Source organism: Hippoglossus hippoglossus, chromosome 18, assembly GCF_009819705.1.
Source record: "Hippoglossus hippoglossus isolate fHipHip1 chromosome 18, fHipHip1.pri, whole genome shotgun sequence".
NCBI classification, from domain to species: Eukaryota; Metazoa; Chordata; class Actinopteri; order Pleuronectiformes; family Pleuronectidae; genus Hippoglossus; species Hippoglossus hippoglossus.
This window is the reverse complement of record NC_047168.1, coordinates 12,357,281-12,379,342: the sequence shown is the minus strand read 5'-3', so window position 1 is coordinate 12,379,342 and position 22,062 is coordinate 12,357,281. Positions and strand designations below refer to the sequence as shown.

The 22,062-nt window shown below is 45.1% G+C and overlaps 1 protein-coding gene across 6 annotated transcripts in view; it reads right to left on the bottom strand.

Annotated features, from left to right (window-relative positions):
- svep1 (sushi, von Willebrand factor type A, EGF and pentraxin domain containing 1) overlaps positions 1–22,062 on the bottom strand; it is a 78,340-nt gene that overhangs the window by 30,610 nt on the left and 25,668 nt on the right. For 5 of the 6 annotated variants that reach the window (XM_034615360.1, XM_034615356.1, XM_034615357.1 and 2 more), the window contains 5 exons: positions 20,358–20,613; positions 18,843–19,019; positions 3,779–3,937; positions 2,315–2,494; positions 552–731 (listed from right to left, as the gene is read on the bottom strand). In XM_034615360.1, coding sequence (XP_034471251.1) covers positions 552–731; positions 2,315–2,494; positions 3,779–3,937; positions 18,843–19,019; positions 20,358–20,613 — 952 coding nt within the window. The remainder of the gene's footprint in view (positions 1–551; positions 732–2,314; positions 2,495–3,778; positions 3,938–18,842; positions 19,020–20,357; positions 20,614–22,062) is intronic. The other variant, XM_034615359.1, reaches the window with a different exon arrangement.

Genomic DNA, 22,062 nt, shown 5'->3' with positions numbered 1-22,062 from the left:
AACTTTATTTTGACTTAACTATCGGTTTTGAAGTGTGTGGGCAATCCTGCGTGCGTGTGTGTGTGTGTGTATATGGGGATCGCAGCCGCGCGATGAGAAAGCAGATGTATCTCTCGGAGGATGATGTAGTGAACGGAGCAAATACGCACCATATGTTTAACCACCGTGTGTGAGTCAGTGTTCTCGTGTGCGTTTACATACGTGTGTAAAACCACATGTTTTTACATAGAAAAACCCAGATTATATGTTATTTATGTCATTTATCTTTACGTTTTTTTCCACTCAGGCAGAATTCAGTGACCTGAACAGATAATGTGAGCCTATATTCAAATGTCGATCAAATGATAAAGACCTACAGTAGGTTATATATTTTGTTGGGTTATTATCCCAAATGTTTCCAGCTATTTAAAAAAATGGAGAAATAAACAATCGTAATCAAGTCAAGCACCTTAACAGAGGGATTAGACTGAGCCAGTCGTCTTTATGTGTTTTGTGTCCAGATGCAACACACAGCAGTGTGAGCCAGTGGCTCGTCGGAGATGAAGTCTTACCCACACACCGAGGTTGGGATCCGCTCCACTGCGAGTTGACCTGGCAGGTGAGTCTGACGTCTCCCTCCAGCCTGTAGCCTCGCTCGCAGCCGGCCTGACACACCGCCCTGTGGGAGGCGCCGCCATCGCTGCACCTGAGGAATCCGTGCGGCGGCCGAGAGAGCGGCGGGCAGGAGCGAACTGCGGGCATGAGACAATAAACAATCAGATTCACAATCGGCAAATCGGAGACACAGAACGCACATTGTTATACTTTGAAATGCCCGTGGCTTGTTTTGTTTAATTTACTGTGAGCACATCAATACATTTATGGTTTAGCCAATTTAGGGACCTATACAAATTTGACAGTCAGCAAAACATTTGTGATTAGGTTTGGAGAGAAACATACAACAAACAAACAAAGCCCCAAGAACCATGAAGGCAATTCATCTACTGCTTAAAATACTCCAACGATGTTTTATTGCTTTTATTTTGGGGTGTTTGTGATCATTGTCAGTTTGGGAAAGTCCTCTCCTGCCTTGTTGAGACGAGGAGTCATCGTTTCTTTCAGTTTTTGAGATGATACACTTTAAGATTATTCATATTTTAGGGATATTGGACAGAGATTTGTTGTTTACTGTAAATTTGAAGTAGCACAACCTGGCAAACACCACATTTTTTTATTATTCTATCTCGGTTTGAGGAATAGCTGATAAACACAGGTATAAATATCTCTATAACCCACAGTGAGCCATAAATCAACCATAAGAACGTACAGCCCTATATCATCTTTAACTTGGGACCTATCATTTAACCTAAAGCATAAAAAATCCCCATGAAATAAAAGATAAAATTCCTGCGTGTCTGACATTATGCTGTCACTAGAGAAGAGTAGTGTGTTTATTCTCATCACCACCAGCCATAGACAGACAGGCGGTGGAGAGGAGACCCCCTCCCTCAGGGCTCCACTCGCTGGGAGGTCCGACGGTATGTGGCGAGGACTAGACTCAGTGTGACACATAAGCAGACACACTCAGGGAAGCTATACCCAAAGCCACACACTGTAAAACACACACCCTTGAATATTCAGTGTCTTGGTATTTCTGTGAGTCACCCGCTCGCTGTCTCTCTGTTAAAACAGTATTTATCTCATTAATCTCTGGACTTGTCAGAACTCCCTTTCCCTTTCTTTCTTTCCTGTCTGTTCTTCATCTCCCTCACACTCGGATTCCTTCCCTTAGACCCTCTGTCCCTACTGTCCTTACATCCTTTCTTCCTGTGAGCCCTGCTCCTCTCTTTAATTGAATCCTTCCTACCTTCCTACCTTCCTTCCTTCCTTCCTTCCTTCCTTCCCCGGCCTCCCAGTAAATGTCGATTCCTCGTTCTGGCCGAGCACATGTGACCTTAAATACTCAGTGAGAGATCTTAACACGCTCACGCTCTTTGGAAAGTTGCAGCGAATCACTGCAACACATCATCTCCTTTACATCTGAGGGTTTGCAGGGATCGGAGGAGAAGCTGCAGACTTTGAGTGTTTTGATCGAGGTCCCGAAGTTTAATGAGGAATTATATGAGACTTGTGGTGCGAAGGAGGAACCTGCTGGGATTAATCAGACACGCTTGTATTGCGTCTGCACTGTAACATACTGTACGCCAGTATGCAGTTACGTAATGTGAAGATTGGATGCAATGTGCTATACTTGCTTTCCCTAACAATGCAATGCAGCTTTATCTTTCACAGTTCTGCTGCTCTGCTGTTTTCCACTGACAGTGAAGTTTCTCACCTCTGCAGGTGGCAGGCGACCCTGACCAGGTGCCGTCCTCCTGGCACAATCTGATGTTGGTTCCCTGGAGGTCAAAGTCTGTCTGGCACCGCACACCACAGGCGGCCTCAAAGTGGTTGTTACACACGTTGTGGATGAAAAAGCCGTTTTCAGGAGGTGACAGCGCTGGACAATAAACCACTGGAGGAGGAGGAGGAGAGGGGAGGAGAGGGGAGGAGAGGGGAGGAGGAGGGGAGGAGGAGGGGAGGTTACTGATGGAGCAGGTAGTGGCGGTTGTCTGTGGCACCGAACGGAAATTTAATCTTCCTACGATAACAAAGCATGAAAGCAGAAAAGTACAGGTTGTCAAACGTCTCCTCCCAGATCACCGCAACCCGGTGATTAATGAACATCACTGTGTTCGGATGAACCGCTGCGTGGAAATCACCGACTCGCTCTTTAAGAAACAGGAGGGTCGGAGTAATTACTGGAGGCAGATTTACGAGTCAGGACGCTCTAGTCTCACTAGTCTGTGTTTGTGGATTCCAGGCGATTCCTCAACATTTTAATATATTTACTAATCCTCACGGTGTTGCAGCTTTAGATATGAGGACACAGTTGGTGACCCCTCAGTAGATTTGTGTAGATAAAGCATCAGTTAAGGTGAAGAGCAGAAAACAGCACAAAAGGCTTTTATCAATGGAGAGTAATCTTTTCGCTCTTTTCCTCTCTGGCTTCAGAAAGTACGAGAGACGGTGAGAGACACATGTTCATCCCATCACCTGCCAAGTATTTTATCAAAAGCACCTTTTCTTTACATTTCCAATGTTTTCTGTGTAACAAACCATCTGCTGCATCAGGTGAACGTCCAGTAATGTAATATCTTAATTCCTGGATTTGTCTCTTGATTGTGTTTGAATTCTTTTGGGCAGAGACAATTATCCTCTTGATTTCAGCCAGGAGGCAAATCTGTGCTGATGCCACCTATTCGGAGCAGCCAAAAAAATAAAGACAACTAATTTCTCCCGCATTTCTCCCAGGGAGAATCTTCGCATGACGAACCGTGTTTGGAATAACAAACACGCACAAGATGTCATAAACAGGCTGAACTACCATCGTGTCTTCTGACTATAGAAGGCGGCACAGAGCATTTCTACATGTGTCTAGAGATATGACAGATGAGGGGGCTCTGCATTTAACCTAACCAGCGCAAACCACAGTCCCACACGCATTAAGGCGTTCTCTAAAATTACTTTTGGCAGGAAGGTAGTGCCATGGGGCCTCGTGAGGGGGTTTCCCACTGTGGTGTGGTTGCGGTCTCCTGCACCTCGCTCATCATAGAGGGGGTTCTCACAAAATGGTCACTGCTAATCAGCTCGAGGACCTTTCAGATCAGGGCACCGGGGAATTGTCTAATAACCCTAACCATGATCAGGCTAAATCCGACGTCATGGACTCAGCAATCAGCAGAGCAGCTTCTCTTACCCTGGCAGGTCATGCCAACTGGCTGATACCCTGGCTTGCAGGCACAGTCACTGACGGAGGTGCTGCCAGGCTGGGAAGTGTGCTGCAGGTCCGGACACGGCAGGCAGGTGCTCAGACCTCCCGGGGTTCCCTCTGGTTTATAAGTGCCAGGTGGGCACGCTGCAAAAACGAGAGGAGATATAGTTAGAAACGTTACTGTGTGTGATGTCATGCATGAGAAAAGAGAGAGCTGGAATGAATAAAGAACAGCAAGACAGCTAGAAATCCTCATGACTAAATCGGAGGAGGATTCTTGAGAAGACTTTGATCATATTAATGTCTGGACATGCAGTCGTGGAAAAATGTGGCAAAAGTGACACGATGATCTCACTGTCTACGTAAAACGAGACGAGTCCAGCCCAGATTCTTAATTACTCCAAGAAGGGGAAACTCTTTAGTGGCACCGGACACCGTGGACCATTTTCATTAGAAAGAAATGCAACATTCAAAGGAAGGTTTATGAGCATCTAAAACCTATTATGGTTCACATGTAGGCACACATGGGCCACGTTAGAGCCTTTTGATCACCTGCACGCGGACACGCACTCGCAGACACACACATACATAATACAGTATGCTTCCTATTAGCATCACCTGAGTTGGATCAGAGGACATGGCTGTAAAGATGAAGAAGCACGGGTCAGACGAAGGTCCGCCAACATTCTTTCATCCGCCATCTATCAACTTCTGAAAAACCCAGTCGGTGCATCGCTCGCGTCGCAGGAGGAGTGAAAAGTGAACGAGTGAATCCATCACATGGATCTTATCAGGGTTCAAAGGTCACTTTCACACGGGACGGTTCGTAAATCGCAAATAACCTGATCGCTGACGCAATCCGCTGGAATATTCTCAGTGATGTGATCTTGCTCCCTAAGAGTCTATGATGCTTTAACGTTGACTTAATTCATCATGTAGTTCATGATGAATTACGTTATTACCAGGGGCAACGGCCTTTATCGGCCATTTTATGGGTAGTTTCACACAAGCAATTTGCTTTGCTGACATTTCCCGTAATTCAAAGCCATTACCGATGCATTTGGCAGGGTGAAACCTTTATCAGTTGCTACCCCCCCTCCAAGTGTTTGTTCTTCTGTGTTGGTTTTGTTCCTGTGTATCAGAATTGGTGTAATCATTGACATTATCTTCTCTATAATCTGACAGGTTTTCTGATCCAATTTCACTCACAGGACCCACACATGAGTTTACTGTGTGTGTGTGTGTGTGTGTGTGTGTGTGTGTGTGTGTGTACAGCTGCGTTTGACATCGTTTTTTCCGATCATATCACATAAGAAGCAAATCAAGTAAATCTGTTAACAGATAACAGTTTGCTCACGTCACTGTCGATTCAAGTAAATCCAAATGTTGCTCGAGTTAATCGGAAAATCAAACCCGATTTCATGTTGACGGCCCAAGTTTCCAAATCGAAACAGGCTCCAGACGGAGGAGAAAGACTCTTTGACAGTTAAATATGCTGCAGTGCACTTCTGATGAGAAACTCTCTGATCCCACGCACAAACACACACAGATCATTTCAACACTTAAATGAATAAAAGCAGAAATACATACAATAAGAGCTTCACTACTATCACAGGAAATAACTGTCTAACCTTGTCTCAGGGCGTTTTCACACCTGGATCATGCATCTGACATCAGCAAGTTGTCAAGTCAGCTATTATATTGGCACATGAGTAATTCAGTTTGAATGCAGAAAAGGACGTTTGCATGTGCCAAATGAATCTTCATCGCTCAAACACATCATCACACTCCTGTGAGCCACTTCAGTTTCTGTTTCTTCTTTTTAATGTCGTCTCAACTTCCTGCAATTGGTTCTGAAAGTCTTAAGTATCCAGAAAAGTTTCTTCAAACACTGCAAACTAACAAGACCGGGGTTCAGTTTGATCCAGACTGAAACCACCTCTTTTGGTCCGACTAAATGTGAGGCACCTTTCACACCTGTTATTTTGGTTTGGACTAAACAAGGTAGGTGTGAAAGCACACAACCATCCAACAGGAGCACATACAGTGGATCACTTTCAAGTCGTGTCAGCTTCTGGACCCGACTATAAAACGAGCAGGTTTAATTACAAGCTTTACTGAAGGTGCGACAGAGAATCCACAGTGCTAATATTCTTCACAAGTCATTTATTCGCTGCAGAGGCCAGGTGTGAATTTCCACTGCTGAGCCGATGCCAGCTTGGCCCCTCACCACTCTCCCTCCCCTCAGCAGCAGCTCAGCCTGGAGATGTTAACCCACTGTAAAGCGAGCACTGGCTGCTGGCACTGAACTGCAGCCACTAACCCACAGCAGACTTGTGTGGTTTTACCTGTTCTGGTGCAGACAGTGGGCTTGTGTCACTCACCATGTCTGCGAATTTCATTTGATAACAACGGCAGCGGCTTCTCCCTCCTGTGTCTCTTAAACTCAGAGGAGGTTTCTTACATAAGACGGAGTGACAGCGGAAAGTGTGCGCTCCGCTCGGGCCCCTCGGGAATCAGGTTTTACAGCTTCATTTTAGGTTTACAGGAAGCCTAGTTATTTTTAATGTGAATAATAATAATTCACCCGGAGCACAACAGTGGAAATACTGTATCAGAAAGTGTAACTTTTCTATTCCTGGCATGTCGCATGTGCTGGCAGGTAGTGATGTACACAAACAGATGCATCATCATCACACCCACACAGACACAGACACACACACACACACACACACAGTGTAGAAAGACCAGACCTGCAGGAGTTGGAACGAAGGAAAGTTGGGATGAACAAGAAGAAATAAACGATGAAAGAACAAACCCCCATGAATGAAAAGCTGGAAGGTGAACACGGAGAAAACTTTAAAATATATCCCTGCTCTGACTTCATCCAGACGACTCACAGACCCCATACTGAAACTAATTGTGTTCCTGCGCCGCTCTGAATCACACAGCAGACCCAGAAGTCTCCTTCTGGGTCCATCTACCGCCTATGGTCCCCTACGGAGTAAACTCGACAGCACCGTAACCTTCATTTAGAGAGTTAGTGGACCGTCAGCAGCCCGACGACCATAAAACAGAAAGAGCACGCTGTGTGTGAAGCGGCTGTGACCGTACGAAGAGACAGCCGCCGCTCAAAGACATGTACTGTACACGGCAATGATCTGAGGAAAGTCAAGAGCCGGCCTCTCAGATCGGGAGCTTTTCATTTAGAGTTGCGGCAATATTTGTGCAATCCTAATAACGAATCATAAAGTTAAACATGTCACAACATCACCAGCTTTAATACTTTTGACTCTCACCTTCATTTGGAATGATTTCTTTCCACATCTGCACAGAAGGTGAGAGAGAGAAAAACCTGCTTCGCCTCTTTTTTAAAGCACGAGTCTGGAAATATTCTGTATTTTATAGACAACAATTCCCCAGAAATCCAAAAATTAATTTAACCATTATTGCCTGTGTTCAGTAGCCAGAGGCTGAGTACTGTTTATCTCATATCCATGAGCCATAGAGCTCTTTTGTTTTCCCAAAAAAAAAACGACTAAAAGCACAGCGAGCCTGAGTTTTACTGGGTGACATGTTCCCTCTTTACCAGGAACGGCTGTTTATTTTAAGTCAACTCCTCAAACACTGTGTTGTTGCTGTAAATACTCACTAACACAACACATTCCAAACTATCTACAGCTAAAGAATATCAATGAAATTCACTATTACAGGAAATAACTGAACCCTTTTCTCCAAATGTTAAATTGTGACCTGTGAGAAGAGATTTACGTCAAAAGTAGGAACCAGTGGGTTTCAGGCTGAGTCACCGGGGGGGCGATCAAGATGAGTTAGCTTGACTTTTAGATGGTTATCATGTCGTCATCACATCTTCATGTACATGTGTCTTATTCTAGTCGCAGCTAATGTAGCCTTCAGCCTCCATAACCTTCAGTGGAGATGACAAGTTTTCTACTGACGTCTGGTGAATTCATTTCTTGCTTCAACTCCATCCCCCCCCCCCCACCCATGCTTTTTAAACAAACACTGAATCTATTGACATCACTTGAGGCAATTGATCCGATTTCTTGCAGCTCCCTCTGGAGCCACTAAATATTTCATAGAACCTCTTCACATATGCAAGAGTAAACAGACTTTGATGAGTAGAACTGGAGAAGATCCCTGACTCCTTGAATTGAGTCCAAACCTCGGAATAGAAAGTCTCTTGCGAGAGTTAAATATCTTGGCTGTCAGTAGCATTTAAAACCGGGGGGAAAAAAAGGATACATTCGCAGGAAGTGAAAGAGAAAAGACAACGACAAAACCAAGCACAGAATAGTTCATCTGTTAAACTGCTTTTTTCCAAACTGGCAGACACATCCTGGTCCGGGAGCCAAAGTTACTATCACACGAGAATCTCTCCCGTCTCTGGGGGGACGCTGTGTTCGATTAGCCAGGCCTAAAAACAGACCGGGGCTGAAACGATGAAAGGAGATCCAGAGGGAGAGCAGGAACATCTGCCTCCTCGGCCACAATGACAAACAGAGAGAGTGGTTTTCGTCTTAGAGGGACAGATTCTGCTTAGTCCAACAAAAATCCACAAACACATGCTTGCAGACACAAATGCAGATCCATGGAGCGCTCATTCACATACTGTCTACCAAATGTTATTTTAAACATGAAGCATTCACGTTTAAATAAAGGGAGGAGGAAGTAGGAAACCTCACATTTTCACTCTGATCCACCTAAAAACTTTAAAGAGTTGGGTATCGAACCTCAAAACATGTATGGTATCAACCATAGACTGTAAATAAAGTCGGACGACAGGACGGCTCCCAAAAAGTGAAGCTAAAACTGCTCGATCGACCCCTTGTGGCTGTATGTAGGTCATAAACTTGCCTCCTCCATGTTAGTAGATGGGACATGTTGTGCTTAATAGTAAATTATGCAGTTATTTCTATTTTGTTACTTATACCTTGCGTCTATTTACCTTTTTTATGGGGATTCAGTCAAATCAATCAATCAGAAACTTAACTATGGTCTTTATCCGACATCAATCTGCGACTAGAAACCTCTTCTTACACACTACGAAACAAAAAACTGTCCGGGCGACAGTAAACGTTGTGTTAACGGTCACATCGTGAGTGTTAACTGCAAAACTCGATCACGTTCATGGTTCCGTGATCGAGTTGTGTCTGTCTGTCGTCTTCAAAGCTAAACAATATTGTGAACAGGCTGCTAAATCCAGACGGAGGCCCTGGCCGCCTGCGGTTGAAAACCCTCTCACACCAGAAATGTTGTTAAGTTGGACCTTAAAATTCCAGGGTTTCTCGCTGAGAAAACAATGTTCACATGCGAGGAAAAAACTTTCCACTCTTAACTGAGACTTCACATGCACATTTGAGTCGCGCAAATAGACCCTGGAAATGGACAATTAAAATGTATAGTCTGGCCTACGGAAAAACAGACATACATTCACGCAACAGCCCGACAGAGGCACGAAACAAAACTGTTGCTCGGGGGTTGAATGTTTCATTTCACATAAACACAGTCTGGATATACATTTGCTCAGAGCCAGGAGACTGTATGCATCTGACATTGAATTCATCTGGACCACCAGGGGAGCTTAAAATGATGGGATTTATGGATGTGAGGAATGTAAATGATACATGTGTCCAGTAACGATGGACATTTCGATCCCTTAAGTGTTAGAAAGTCAAACACATTCAGCCCTAATGGTACTGACTGAATACCTCTGCATTTAGCTTTAGGGCCTCCATCATTGCAGCTTCCACAGAGAGCACCAGCACCTGTCTCCCACTGAGCTTCCTCTGATGTGATGAACCCATGAAGAGTGCCAATGGATCTGTGAGGTGCTGTTGGAGAAGAAGCTGCCATATGTGAGAGGGTCATCACAAAAACCCCAACGCCACTATGGCTACTTCAATGGACAAGAGCAAATGAGCCAAACAGACTATTAGGAAAATGCTGAAATGTCCCTGAGCATCTTAGTTATTAGATCCAGACAGTTTTGATTTCACGTTGAAATTTAGGGAGCACCTTTCACATCTGTTGTTTTGTTTCAGACTAAACTGAGAAGTCAGAAGTCCGCACCAAGCGAAGGTGCAATAGGTTTGGAAACGCCCTAAGAATCCACTGAGAAGAATCCCACAGCCAGTCCACAGACAGCTGTCAACTACTTCAGTTATCGTTCCACTCAGGGATGCACTTTTCCACCCGTCATTCAGACAGGGACGGAAATCAAAATGTGCAATGAGACTACGTCTACAACCATAAGGGTCACAGGAGTTTTCCAGCCTCAACACACGGGTCACCTGCGACTGGAAAAGTTTGGGAATCCCATCTTCATGGTGTCAGGAGGCTCTAAATCAACTCGAGTCTCACTGAAGTCTGGTCTGTTCTCCAGCTGGATTGATTGCGGGGTAAAAAAAAGAAAAGAAAGGGGGACGGGGGTGAGATGTGGCTGCTGCACAGCTGTCCACCTACACAGCCTCCATCTAAGTGGGAGGGGGCGTTCCACGGATCCCCTGATCCAAGGAATGTGAAACTTCTGCGATGTGATGCAAGTCTGTCTTTGGAGAGGAAACTGAAGAAGTTTAGTGGCTGCTTCGTGGCCTTTTGCCTGCTTACTATTTAACCCGACTCCCAGAGGAGATTATCTCACCACAGTTGCTGGACACGTTTCATGGATTTGTAAGGACAGGGAGACGGTCCTGCTCGTTTATTACAGACTCTGCGAACGATCGGGAACGATCGGGAGAGCGAGGCAAACCGCTAAACAACTGTGCAAACACAGGTTGGTCTCCAGTCGGGTGTGCCTGATTACAGATGTCAGAATCCTGAGAGATGTCGTGATAGAAGGCCGCGGCGTGATCTCAGCAGACTCTGCACAATGGGGCACATCACTCAGGATGTTCACACTGGTAGAAAAAAAGGGCCTGTTGTCATATCCCTTTCTGTTGTCTCGCCGTTTCACCAAATTCCTAAATGTTTTTCCACATTTCCTGACGGGATTTGACGGATGTGTTATCTGGCGTGCATTGCACACAAACACAAACACGCCATGAGACATCCCACCATGTGCACACACGCACACTCGAACCACCACACACGCATTTCTCTGTTCCCACAGTAGCCTCAGAGTCGGTTTCCCAGTGGGAGCTCAGGGAGTGATGCTGCTAAACAGATTCACCGACAGGACACAGAACCACACAACTTTATGTGCTAGTGTGTTTCTCTATTTTTGATGTATCTCCGTGCACATAAAGAAGAAAGACATTTTATGGGTGTTTTTTCTAGCGTGGTCTTTAATTTCGAGAGTTGAACTTTTTGATTTCACTTTCAGATTTGCTTTCACTCAAAACCTTGCACTCAATATCCACCCTCTTGAATAAAGATGGAAAGAAAACGCCCATAGAACCAAACACACTGAGGTGATCGGTGGCGTCTGTTGTGTTCAATCTCTAAACCAGATTATCATATAGCACCATCGCACTCAGAAATGTGTGAGGTCTTGTTTTTGCAGCTGTCTAATGGTTTGTTTGTTGGTTTGTTGTCGGCAGGATTTCCACTAAACTTGATGGAAGGATGGGACGTGGGCCAAGAAAGAACCTATTCGAATTTGGGATGAATCCGAACATTATAAACACATATTTAACATTGCGTTTTTAGGGTTCGGGTTAGGGGTTAAATGTGCATTAAATCAAAAATCTGTATCTAGCAGATTTAAATGTGGTTTCATGAGGGGACTGAAGCTGAAAGACAGAGAGAGACAGATGAGGCTTCTCCAGAAGGCCGGCAGCTGATGATTTCCTTCATCCTTATCCTGTGACCTTTGACATTGCTCGTATCCCTCTTCATCCGCTCCTGTCAACTGGAGAGGTCTCAGTCAGTCAGCTCAAACCTCACACAGTGAGGAGGGCAGAAAGTGAAAGGAAGAGGAGGGGGGGGGGGGGGGGGGGGCACTGAAAAGGGTCAGTGAAAATATCCAGAGGCCGGCAAGGGTCACAGCGAGGGACAAACATGTTGGATTTGAAGAGAGGGCAAAGGCCTTGAAACAGACACTGGACAGAAGCACTTATGAAACTCATTCCACCTTGAAAGTCTCATGGGTGCATTTGTCAGTTTAAATTAGGTGTAACACGGGAAATGGAGTCACAAAGAAAAGGAGGAGATATTGATTGATGATTCAATGTGTGCATCTACGAGCCCTGGGTGGTGTTTCTTGACAGTTCATGATTTAAAATGAGGAAGAGAACATTTCTAGACAGAGTTTATGGTCTCAATCTCCAGTTTTAAGTCTTCTTCAAAACAGCACAATGTTAGTTTTGTGAATTATGGTCCCATTTATAGTTAAATAGATGATAAAGCCCGGTACGCATGCTCCTCCAAATATGGTAACGAATATGGTTCTGGTCAAAAAAGCCAAGATGGTGCTGGACAAACTCAAGGCTCCAAAACAGCAGCTCACAAACCAATGGCTGACGTCACAGTGGGTTGAACCCCCGGCTTTTTAGCCGGTGAAATAACAAATAATAAATAAAAGATTGAATGACTTAAAAAACATCATAAATTGCGACCTGACTGACGCACACAGTTTATGTCTGTGACCTGGGTCACTCCTTCAGACCTACAGAGGTGTTCCAGGTTTACGTCATATCTCTGCAAAGGGCTTATTTATGTGCGGGCACCTGTTGACATGGCACAGTAGCCGAGAGAGAGGCTCTGAAAGCCGAGACGAGGGAGTAGCCGGGAGAGGAAAATAAGACGGAGCGATGGAAAGAGAGATGGAGGGACGGGTGGGCAGAGTGTTAATGACACAGTGAGCGTCTGCTCCGCACCCCTGGCTGTTTCACGGCTCCTTGTTTTTCATGTTCTCCTGCTGAGGAGGGTCCTATTAGGGTCAGTTTACAGCCTCGCTGCCTCGTCGCCCCTTCATCTCTGTCTCTTTTTTCCTGTGTTCACACACTCACACGCACATACAGAGAGGCCTCAGTTTATAACACAAGTCACGTCTGCTTTACAGCATCCGTGACCTACAAACACGGCAGCACTAGTCATCAATTAAGGCCTTTTACAGACCTATATGTGTCATTTAATGAGGGAAGAGAGGGCGGGACCTGGCTGAAACATGTGGTGCTGAGGGAGGGGCTAATATGGATTTCAACACTGCACTGTACTTTAAACCTGATGTGTACAATCTGCTCTGAGGAAAGAAAAACTTCAAACACCTTCGCAAAACACATGAAAGTCTGTCGGAAAGCACCTGAGGGCAGATTCAACACTGTGGGACCCTTTAAGAGCAGCAGAGCAACTCAGTCATAGGTATTTCCCCCTTTTCTTTTTCAGCTTGTATTTCACTTTTTAACAAATTGCTCAAGTTCATTTATTTTCATAGCTGTGGCTCTCGTTTCTGCCTGTTAAATTACATTATGTTCACAGAGTAATAGTCGACACCTGGGGACACTGTGCGAAGTTCAACGGGATAAGAAACACGAGGTGGGCAGGTGAAATACAGAGTTAGTAATAGTCCAGTAATAATCCCTCGCTGGGCAGGAAATCTCTGCTCACACAGCCACACAAAATACAGGTAGTTAAAAGTGGAAACAGGAAGTCGGTTTGTGAATTGTCACGGATCTTTACAGGAGACCGTTTAGTCTGGGAGCGAGCTAATGATTTCTAATACAAGTAACTTTGGTTAATATCAGGGGTTTAACTGCTTGCATTTCTTGCCCCAGTGGACGTAATTGTGCAATACTGCAAGAATGACTATTAATAACTACTAACTAAAGCAAATTACTGTGTTAATTGCTTCTATGAATTTGCATTTCAGTCCCAAAAGGTTGATAATCTGAACCTTACTTGACTAAAACCTAGGAATCTCTGCTCAATGAAGAAAAAACGGAAAAACTCAAACTTCCATCCAATCAGATCAAACTATGTAATTGAGGGAGTTGGGGGAATGGCTTCTCTATCGACCCCCTAAAAAAAAAAAAAAAACCTCTCTGCATTTTTCCTCCTAAAACTGAGCCAGACTTTGTGTTGAGCAACTGAAGGTTTTTTTTTACTTTCCACCACAAAAACATGAGAAACAAGGAGTTGGACAGACGCTCTGGTCGGAAGCAGACAGTCTGCTGTGGTTATTGATGCTGCGGGGATTAGGATTTATGCAGTAGCAGGAAATAGAGAGTCTTTATAAGTAGGTTTATGTAACCTGTTGGACGAGCCGGGTGAATTCACTCCTCTGGTAAAGATATATTTACTTTTGAAAACATTTAGGTGCAAATTACAACGACTGAGCAAACAGAAGTTACGATTTTATGACTGCTGTGACCTTTCATCCGACGCCATCAAAGGGTTGACATTTACCACTGACTAACAACATTCTGGGAAATGACAAGGTGCCTTATAAACCACTGGGTGACTGGGTCTTTCACATGTGCTGCAAACACTAACCGTCTCCAAAAGGTGAATGTCAATACTTTGATTGCCTGACCGTCCTTTAGTGGCACAAATTTGGGGGCTCTAGGATATTTGGTTGGTCAGACTTTGGTCCAGACTGAAAAGTTCTGCATGGAAACTTGAATGTTAATGTTTCGGTTCCCCTGATCTTATTATAATTAGATCAATCGCCCCCTGGTGACTGGCTGCAGTAAAGATCCTTCACCGTACCTCCTCCATGTTAGTGAATGGGACATGGACCAAACAAAAAAGGCATAGCACACGTCAAGATTGTTTCGACTATGCCGATACGTGGATGAGCCGTCCCAGGTGGTATAAACAGACTCTGCACCGCTGCCTCTACAGACAGGCATCTGGTACGCGTCACATCCTTGAATGGTATATTTTAATGGGTCAGAGGTGTGGGCATGCAAAGCACGCCAAAAACCACATGGCTGTGCGTATGTGTTAATCCCCGAGCAGTATGTGTGTGCTGCTGTGTGTAAGTAAGTGTCGGCGTCACGGTTAACGTGACTGCCTGGAGCGAGATGAGCTGCAGAGTGTCTGAGACAGCGATAACCGACGTGGTGTCGAGTTCAAGAGCATTCCTCCAGAGTTCACCAAAACATTGATCCTCGGTAGCTTCGTCTTTAAATTTCATTCTGAACGTGGAAGAGAGTAACGTACGGACAAAGGCCGAGAAGAAAAGAAGTGATGGTTGCAACATTCCTCCTATTTCTACACTGTTCATGGTCTTTTCATTACACTGAGCAAATCCCACCTCTCCTCTTGGCATTTTAATTCCTCTGCTGAATTTATGTCCACCTCGAGGATTCCCCTCTCTCAGCCGTTTACATCCACACCGCAAATATTTACAATGCACGTGCGGCCACAGTCGCTTGAGACAGACTGCTGCAGTCCGTCCACAGAGAGACGGATGTGCTGCCTTCAGGGTCGAGTCGGAGCAACGCCACGGCCACGCGTCTCCTCTTGGGATCAAGAGGCTGTTATGAAATTAATTTAGCAAACATTGTGCAATTCTTCCAGGATCAGTTCTGAAGAAATGTTTTGTTCCACTCACAGTATTCCAGTCAGCAGTTCATGTCCCAATGACAGTAAATCATCTGGCTCCTCGCGTCCCACAGTACAAATCATCCATCAACAAACAAAACTGATGGATGTTTAAAGAGAAGAGAAAGAGCGATACACTAAATAGTAAACAGACTTAATTCTTGACTTTTCTTCGTGGTCATTCCTTTCTTTTCTTCATGTTCTTTACCTCTCTCTATCTCTTCTCCCCCCCCCCCCCCTCCTCCATCCATCCCCAGCAAAGCAGCCCTGAGCAGAACAAAGCCCGACTGACACCACGTTAACACAGTCCAGAGCTCCTGTCCCTCTCTCTGGCTACAGGAGAAGCTGATAAGCCAGAATGTGTGACAGGAGGAAAACATGTTACCCCCCCCCCCCCCCCCCCTGCACCCCCCACGTCTCTTATCCGCTCCCCCATTCCTCCGGTGATCCTCCGTGATAGAGATATCGAGAGCTTGAAATCGGTATTAGAGAGAAACAACAGTGTTCTGTTTCTGCGCAGGATCCAGGTTCATCGCCCGCTTCTATCTGATGGGATTCCAGTCGTGTTTTGTGGAAGAGGCTGTTTCACTTGGCTGTCGACAGATTCATAAACAACACGGCTGTGCTCTGGAGGGACTTGGACAGTGTTTCCAGCGGAGTCCTTCAGCCAAAGATAATAATAATTGTCTGACAGGCCCATGATGTGAGAAAACAAAATCTGAGAAGCATAAAACCCTTTTTCAAACCTTCACCTGAAGACACCCACCGTCGAGCTTACACAAACCAGAGTGACAAAACGCTGGCAGTGTGTCCGTCTGCCATTACTGAAGCACAGAGCCTCCCCATAATTCACATAACACCCACTGTTCGGCCAAGCCCACTGAGGTTGAAGCAGGAGAATATTAAAGCAAGACGCTGGAGAACAGCAGGAGCTTGTGGAGTTTACTTGCATGTTCCTTGGTTACGTACTCCTTCCACCGCAAATCTAATTGGTTTTGGAGCCACTGTTACTTTGCAAAAAAGCCTTTTAAGTTATTAGAGAATAAAACCCTCTATAAATGCAGAGCTCAGAAACACATACAAGGGTATTTCACACCAGTTAAGAAAACCAAAATGGAGGTGAACAGAGCCGTGGCCTGCCAACAAATCTACAACAGCAGCACTGTGACACACTGGCCTGCACACTCTCCGACGATGACTTACAGACACTCGAGTGTTGACAATGAAATTCCCCACTCCTCATAATATAAGAGACGAGGAGACGGAGACAGACAGAGGAAGCCGTCCCCAGTTGCGGTTGCAGCTCCTCGCCGTGTCCTTCCTTCCCTTTCGACCCGCCGAGCCAACTCTGCAGTCTGCGCTCTGCAGTCTGCGCTCTGCTATTAATTAAACCATTAAAACACATTAATAAGCAGAACGGGGCTCCGGTCTCGACGACATCTGATAAGCATTAAGGAGGCGTGCTTTCTTGGCACGTTGACCCCGATGCCCTTTACTTTGGCGCTCGCCTCGCAAATTCTTCCCCCTCCTGTCATCTCGTTTTCTCTCAGTGAATTCTGAACCCCTATCTGTCGTTTAAATGTCTCCTCGTTCTCTTCTTTTCTGCACGTTATCTGATTGTGAACTGAAAACATGTGGGTACGAAGAGTCGGACCTCGAGGGCCTGGTTGTGTTTCTCTAGTGGACTCAGCGCCCCTCCCACCTGTCTCCCCTGCACAGAGGGTGAACCGTCTAAATGACTGACGTGTAACACACACACACACACACACACAAACACACACACACACACACACAAACACACACACCAGCCAGTGCATCTGTTAGTTGTTCTGCTGGGCTCCTCTGCGAGTTTGAATACTCAGCCTCGAACATTTACACTTTAACGACTGAGAGACCACCTGCATCATTGCAACATTACTCTGTGCAACGTGGAGCTTCAACAGACCCGAAAACGGCCCGTCGCTGCCAAGTGTTTTAACTTGATTGGCTGCAGCGATTATTTTAGGCAACACACTCAAGCGAAACATAATTAATGCGATGCCACATTGATCATCTGTCACTTCTGTGGTGGGATCTTTCAACAGAAATATATTTCAGTGGAATTTAACCACATAAAAGAGCCCCCCCTCCTCCTCCTCCTCCTCACAAAAGCAGAGACAAAACCAATATGTTGGTCTGGGGATCAATAAGAAAGAGAGTCAGAAAGAGAATCTAGATTGACACTGCTCCATTGTTCTCCCATTAAATAAAACACTGTGGAGTCAAATGAGATTACATAAAATCATATTTTCAGATGTCAAGGGCAGTCGGAGGAGATTCCAGGAAAGATGAGAGGAGAAGTAAATGTTTGCATTTGAGAGGAAGAGAAGACAAAAAGCCATTTTCAAATGTGTGCACCCCCAGATACATATGCACGGAGAGACGCCATCTAAAAGTAACTGTTTATGGTCACACACAAACACATGCATTTTGCCGATGCTCTTATCTAAAGTCACGTTTGTGTGCAACCATAAAATAATAAGTCCTAAAGCCCCAGACATTATAAATAACCAGCAGTAAAGAACACAAGGGTAAAAGGCAAAGCCCTCTGGCAACACATGAAACAGATGTCTTAGTTCCTCAGATGGATATGTATGAAACAGAAGTGGGAGGCGAAGCAATAAGAGCCACAGAGAAAAGGCAGTTAGTTCTAAAATGACAGCAGCGTTTATCGTTGAGTGTGGAGCAGAAAGAAATGGACGCACGAGCTGAGATTTAGAGGAGGAGGCTGAAGGTGGAGAACAGGATGTGACCGTGCAGCTGGGAGTCAGAGGTGAGGGAAGGTCGCCGAGGTCCTGAACACACACAAACATATCGCTGTCTCAGACCACCACGCCCGCCCACATTATTGGGTCTGCTGATAGCGATCTGCCCTGCGGACGACTCACACAGCGTTAAGTGGAGAGGCTGCTTATTTTTACTTTCGCCCACAGTGAGCTCAACGGCAACCTGAGGCCAAGCGGTCCCGACAAGGTGGAGACGGTGACGGAGGCAAAGACAAGGGCAAGTTCGTAAAAATCGCATTTTTAGTGACTCCAAAGGCTGCTTCCGTGTGAATGAGAGGCTCAAACGCAGAACGAAAATGAGACAGAGGCTGCCACTGCTCAAGTTAGGGACTGTTTCAAAGTAGGAAGCTTGTCAAGAGGACGGGAGAAGCAGCGAAATCTTGCGCTTCCACAGAATAACTGATTCAATTTAAGTTTAAGTCAAATCTTATGTGTAATTTTCCACAAGTTAGAAATGATCTTTACTCATTCACCTTTCTAGATGCACACAAAAATAAAATACACACATACATAGAAACATAGCTGCTCCAAATTAAAACTCTAACTCTCCTGATATGTCCCTTTAAATCATTAAAACATGCACACCTCCCAAAGAGGAGAGGCCCTTTGAGACTGAAACACAAATTAGACAAAGAGCTCGTTGAGACCATTAAAAAAGGAGCAATGGCTGCCGACACCCTGACACGACGGCGGTGTTCCTCCCTCTGTCCTACCTGTGCACTCGTGCTGCAGCCCCTTCCCGTAGTATCCCTTCTCGCAGATGCAGTCGTACTGGCCGGTGTGTGTGCCGCACTTGCAGCTCGCCATCACGTCGCAGCAGTCCCTGCCCGCTTCGCACAGAGAGGAGCAGCGGGACAGGTCCTCCTGGATGTAGTCTCCTGTGGGGAGGTCTGTGGGGGGGGGGAACAAACACACCGTGGGATCAGATTACACCACCTGGCAAACACACAATTTACTGTGAGTGAGACTGATATATAAAATATGCAAAAGATATATTAGGTTGAAAGTGGGAGTTTCTGGCATTTCATACCCTTTCAAAGTGCATGAAAATGGTCCTAGGAGTAAAAAAAAATCCAGCAACAGCAAGTCAAAAGTCATCACTAAAGTTGTTCTTAATACTGTGTTGCTGGAGTTTATCTATTTCACATAATGATGATGAAATGAATAACACTAATTTGCAAAGGGAAAGTCTCAAACCCTCTGTTTCCTGTTCTGTCCATTATGTAATTGAGACTGGCTACAGGCTGGACTTCTGAAGTGTATAAATAAAAAAAGTGCAGCACCTACAAGCCACACATGTACAACTGGCTAAGGGAGCAAATGGCCATATCCTTTTTTTCCCCAGAGTATAAACTGCTCCAAAACACAGCAGTGACTAATAAAAGGCCATAAATCAAAAGAAATGGTTTGAGACTGCAATTAGAAGTTGGGAGCCGAGGGCAAAATGGAAACTTCAGCCGTTTCTCTGCACGTCAACCTGCTCCTTTTTTATTTTCCTGTAATTGAGAGAACAGGAAGGTAGAGAGGGAGCGCAGGGAAAGGAGGCGATGAAGAGGAAGACTGCGAAGAAGAAGACGAAGACGAAGAATAATGCAGAAGAGGATGAGGAAGAAGATTGCACAGATCTCTGCTTCTGTGTGTGAACATGCATGTACAGTGCATGTGCATGATTTACAGCTTGCTTCACACTCTGTGGTTAACTTTGACATTTTGTGGCGACTCAGCCCTGACTGAATCCTTTTTTTCTTTTCACCAATTTGAGGGAAGTTCCCGTCAAGTGTGGGAAAAGTGCCTTGTTCTGTCCAATCTGTGGAGAAGTGAGGACTAATAGCTGCTGGCAGCACATCCCACAAAAATCCACGTTGTCAGATTCCGTTATAAAATATTGTCCATTCTCTTTCTATGTAAACACTGAATTTTAACAGGGTCCAACCTTCATTTAACAAATATTACTGCAGGTCAAATGGTGACGATGGGAGCAGCGAGGCTTCAAAGAGAAAACCAGCAGCGTAAACTTTAATTCACTCAAACTTAGAACTACCTTGTGCAGTTAAATTGTGTACGTGGGAAAAGGGTGAGATTTGATGCAGCTGTGTAGTGAAATCGCAGATGTTTCTTTTGATTCGGGTTTACGTGACCCCCAGAGGGCTGTGATCCTGTCTTTAAAAGATGTAAAATAAAAGCAGTTTGAGTTTATCCCATAACCCCCCCCCATCTGTTTCTCTCACCTTCGTGCAGCGCTCGACGAGCCAGCGCCTCGAACTCTGCGAAGTTGTGCACCAGGTAGCAGTGCTGGTCCTTGGGGTGCGAGGCCATGTCGTGGAGCTCCCGGATGTTGCCCTGCCAGATGCCCAGAGTGAAGATCTCCACGCCGCGTTCCCTCAGAGCTGCCGCCACCGGCCGAGGGTCTCCCCCATTGGAGTAGCCGTCGGTGATCAGGAAAATGACCTTGGTGGCGTTCGCGCGAGAGTGACGCAGGATTTGCTGTTGGAAAGGAAAATATAAAAACTCATTAAGTATGAATCAAGTCTTTACACAACTTTCTTTACGTTGGTTAAACATGAAAAAGGAGTTTCACTGTAAATGAAACTCAACAACTAGAGTGCAAAAGTAATACGATTGTGTGACGACCGGAAAACTTCATATTATGTTGATTTCCATGTGTCACAGATAACTCTCACAATATTTTTCACGTTCTCTCCCACTGCACAGATGCAGCTGCAGAAAATTTGCAACACAAGCAAACACGGAGGAGAGTCAACGTGACACAGAAGGAGTTATGTTCTTGCTGCAAAGACAGAGGGACTACTTCTGTCACATGGACGTGAAAAATTACAACTAACTAAAATAACTAAATTATAACCCCACACAGATTCAAACTCTACAATCCCCTTAACCACCTATGCGAGAATCTTGTCAAACAGCACGGAGAGAGTCTGCGGATGAGAGCCACAGTCGAGAGCTGAAAACAAACCCCGGACTTTGCCAGAGGATTTTGCATGCAACACAACATGTGCAAAAAAAAAAATCACTCTGCAAAGACAGGGCTCAATTTTAGGCTGTTAAGAAAGTGTACGAGTAATAAGTACAACAATATGTGTCGCTTTTTACAGTAGATTTTAATCTATTGGAATTTGAGATTTTGCTCATATCAAAATTTGATTAAAAGAAGAAAAGTGGACTTCAATCTTAATAGTTCAAATAAGTTGTGCGCTTCCAAAGATTCTGGAATCTGTGAAGCGAGTCGTTTTTTGTGCCTTTGAGTTAATGAACTCATGCTGGTCCTGTATTTATTGCAAAGGTCGACCATTCAAATACACACGTCCCACGCATCGCTCACCCTGCCAGCACGTTACCAACATAGCTCCAGCTCTGGTGACATGACTAAATTCAATAACGAACAACGTCACACACGACCACTAAAAACAGCCCTCAATTCTAGGTTTCCTCAAAACCCGACATCAGCAGGACAGGCAGCGAGGGCAGCGCGGGGAGGAGGGACGAGGGAAAAAAAGAGGAGAACGCTCGACAATTGTAGTTATTTCTCCTGCAGAGTACAGACTGCCTGCCAGTGGTCGAAAACCACCGGGCAACACAGACCGGGCTGCTGTGTCCGCCCCAGACACCGGCTATAGTTCCCAAACTAACTTTAGCCACCGTTTACAATCCACCACATACAATTAGACAGGACATTAAAGTGAGAGAAACATATCTTTATTTTCTCTGGAGTAAAGAAGAAAAAATAAAAAATAACGGGGACCATCTGCTCTGCTTTGCCGGGGAGGCCAAGCTGAACGTGTCTGGTTTTGTTATAAGTGTGTTTTAAATTAGGGTTAAGAGGGTATGTGGATGAACACCAGTAAACAAAGGATGAAAAGGGAAAGGATGAAGTAAGTGGGACAGATATTCACTCACTTACACTGAGAGGCGGGA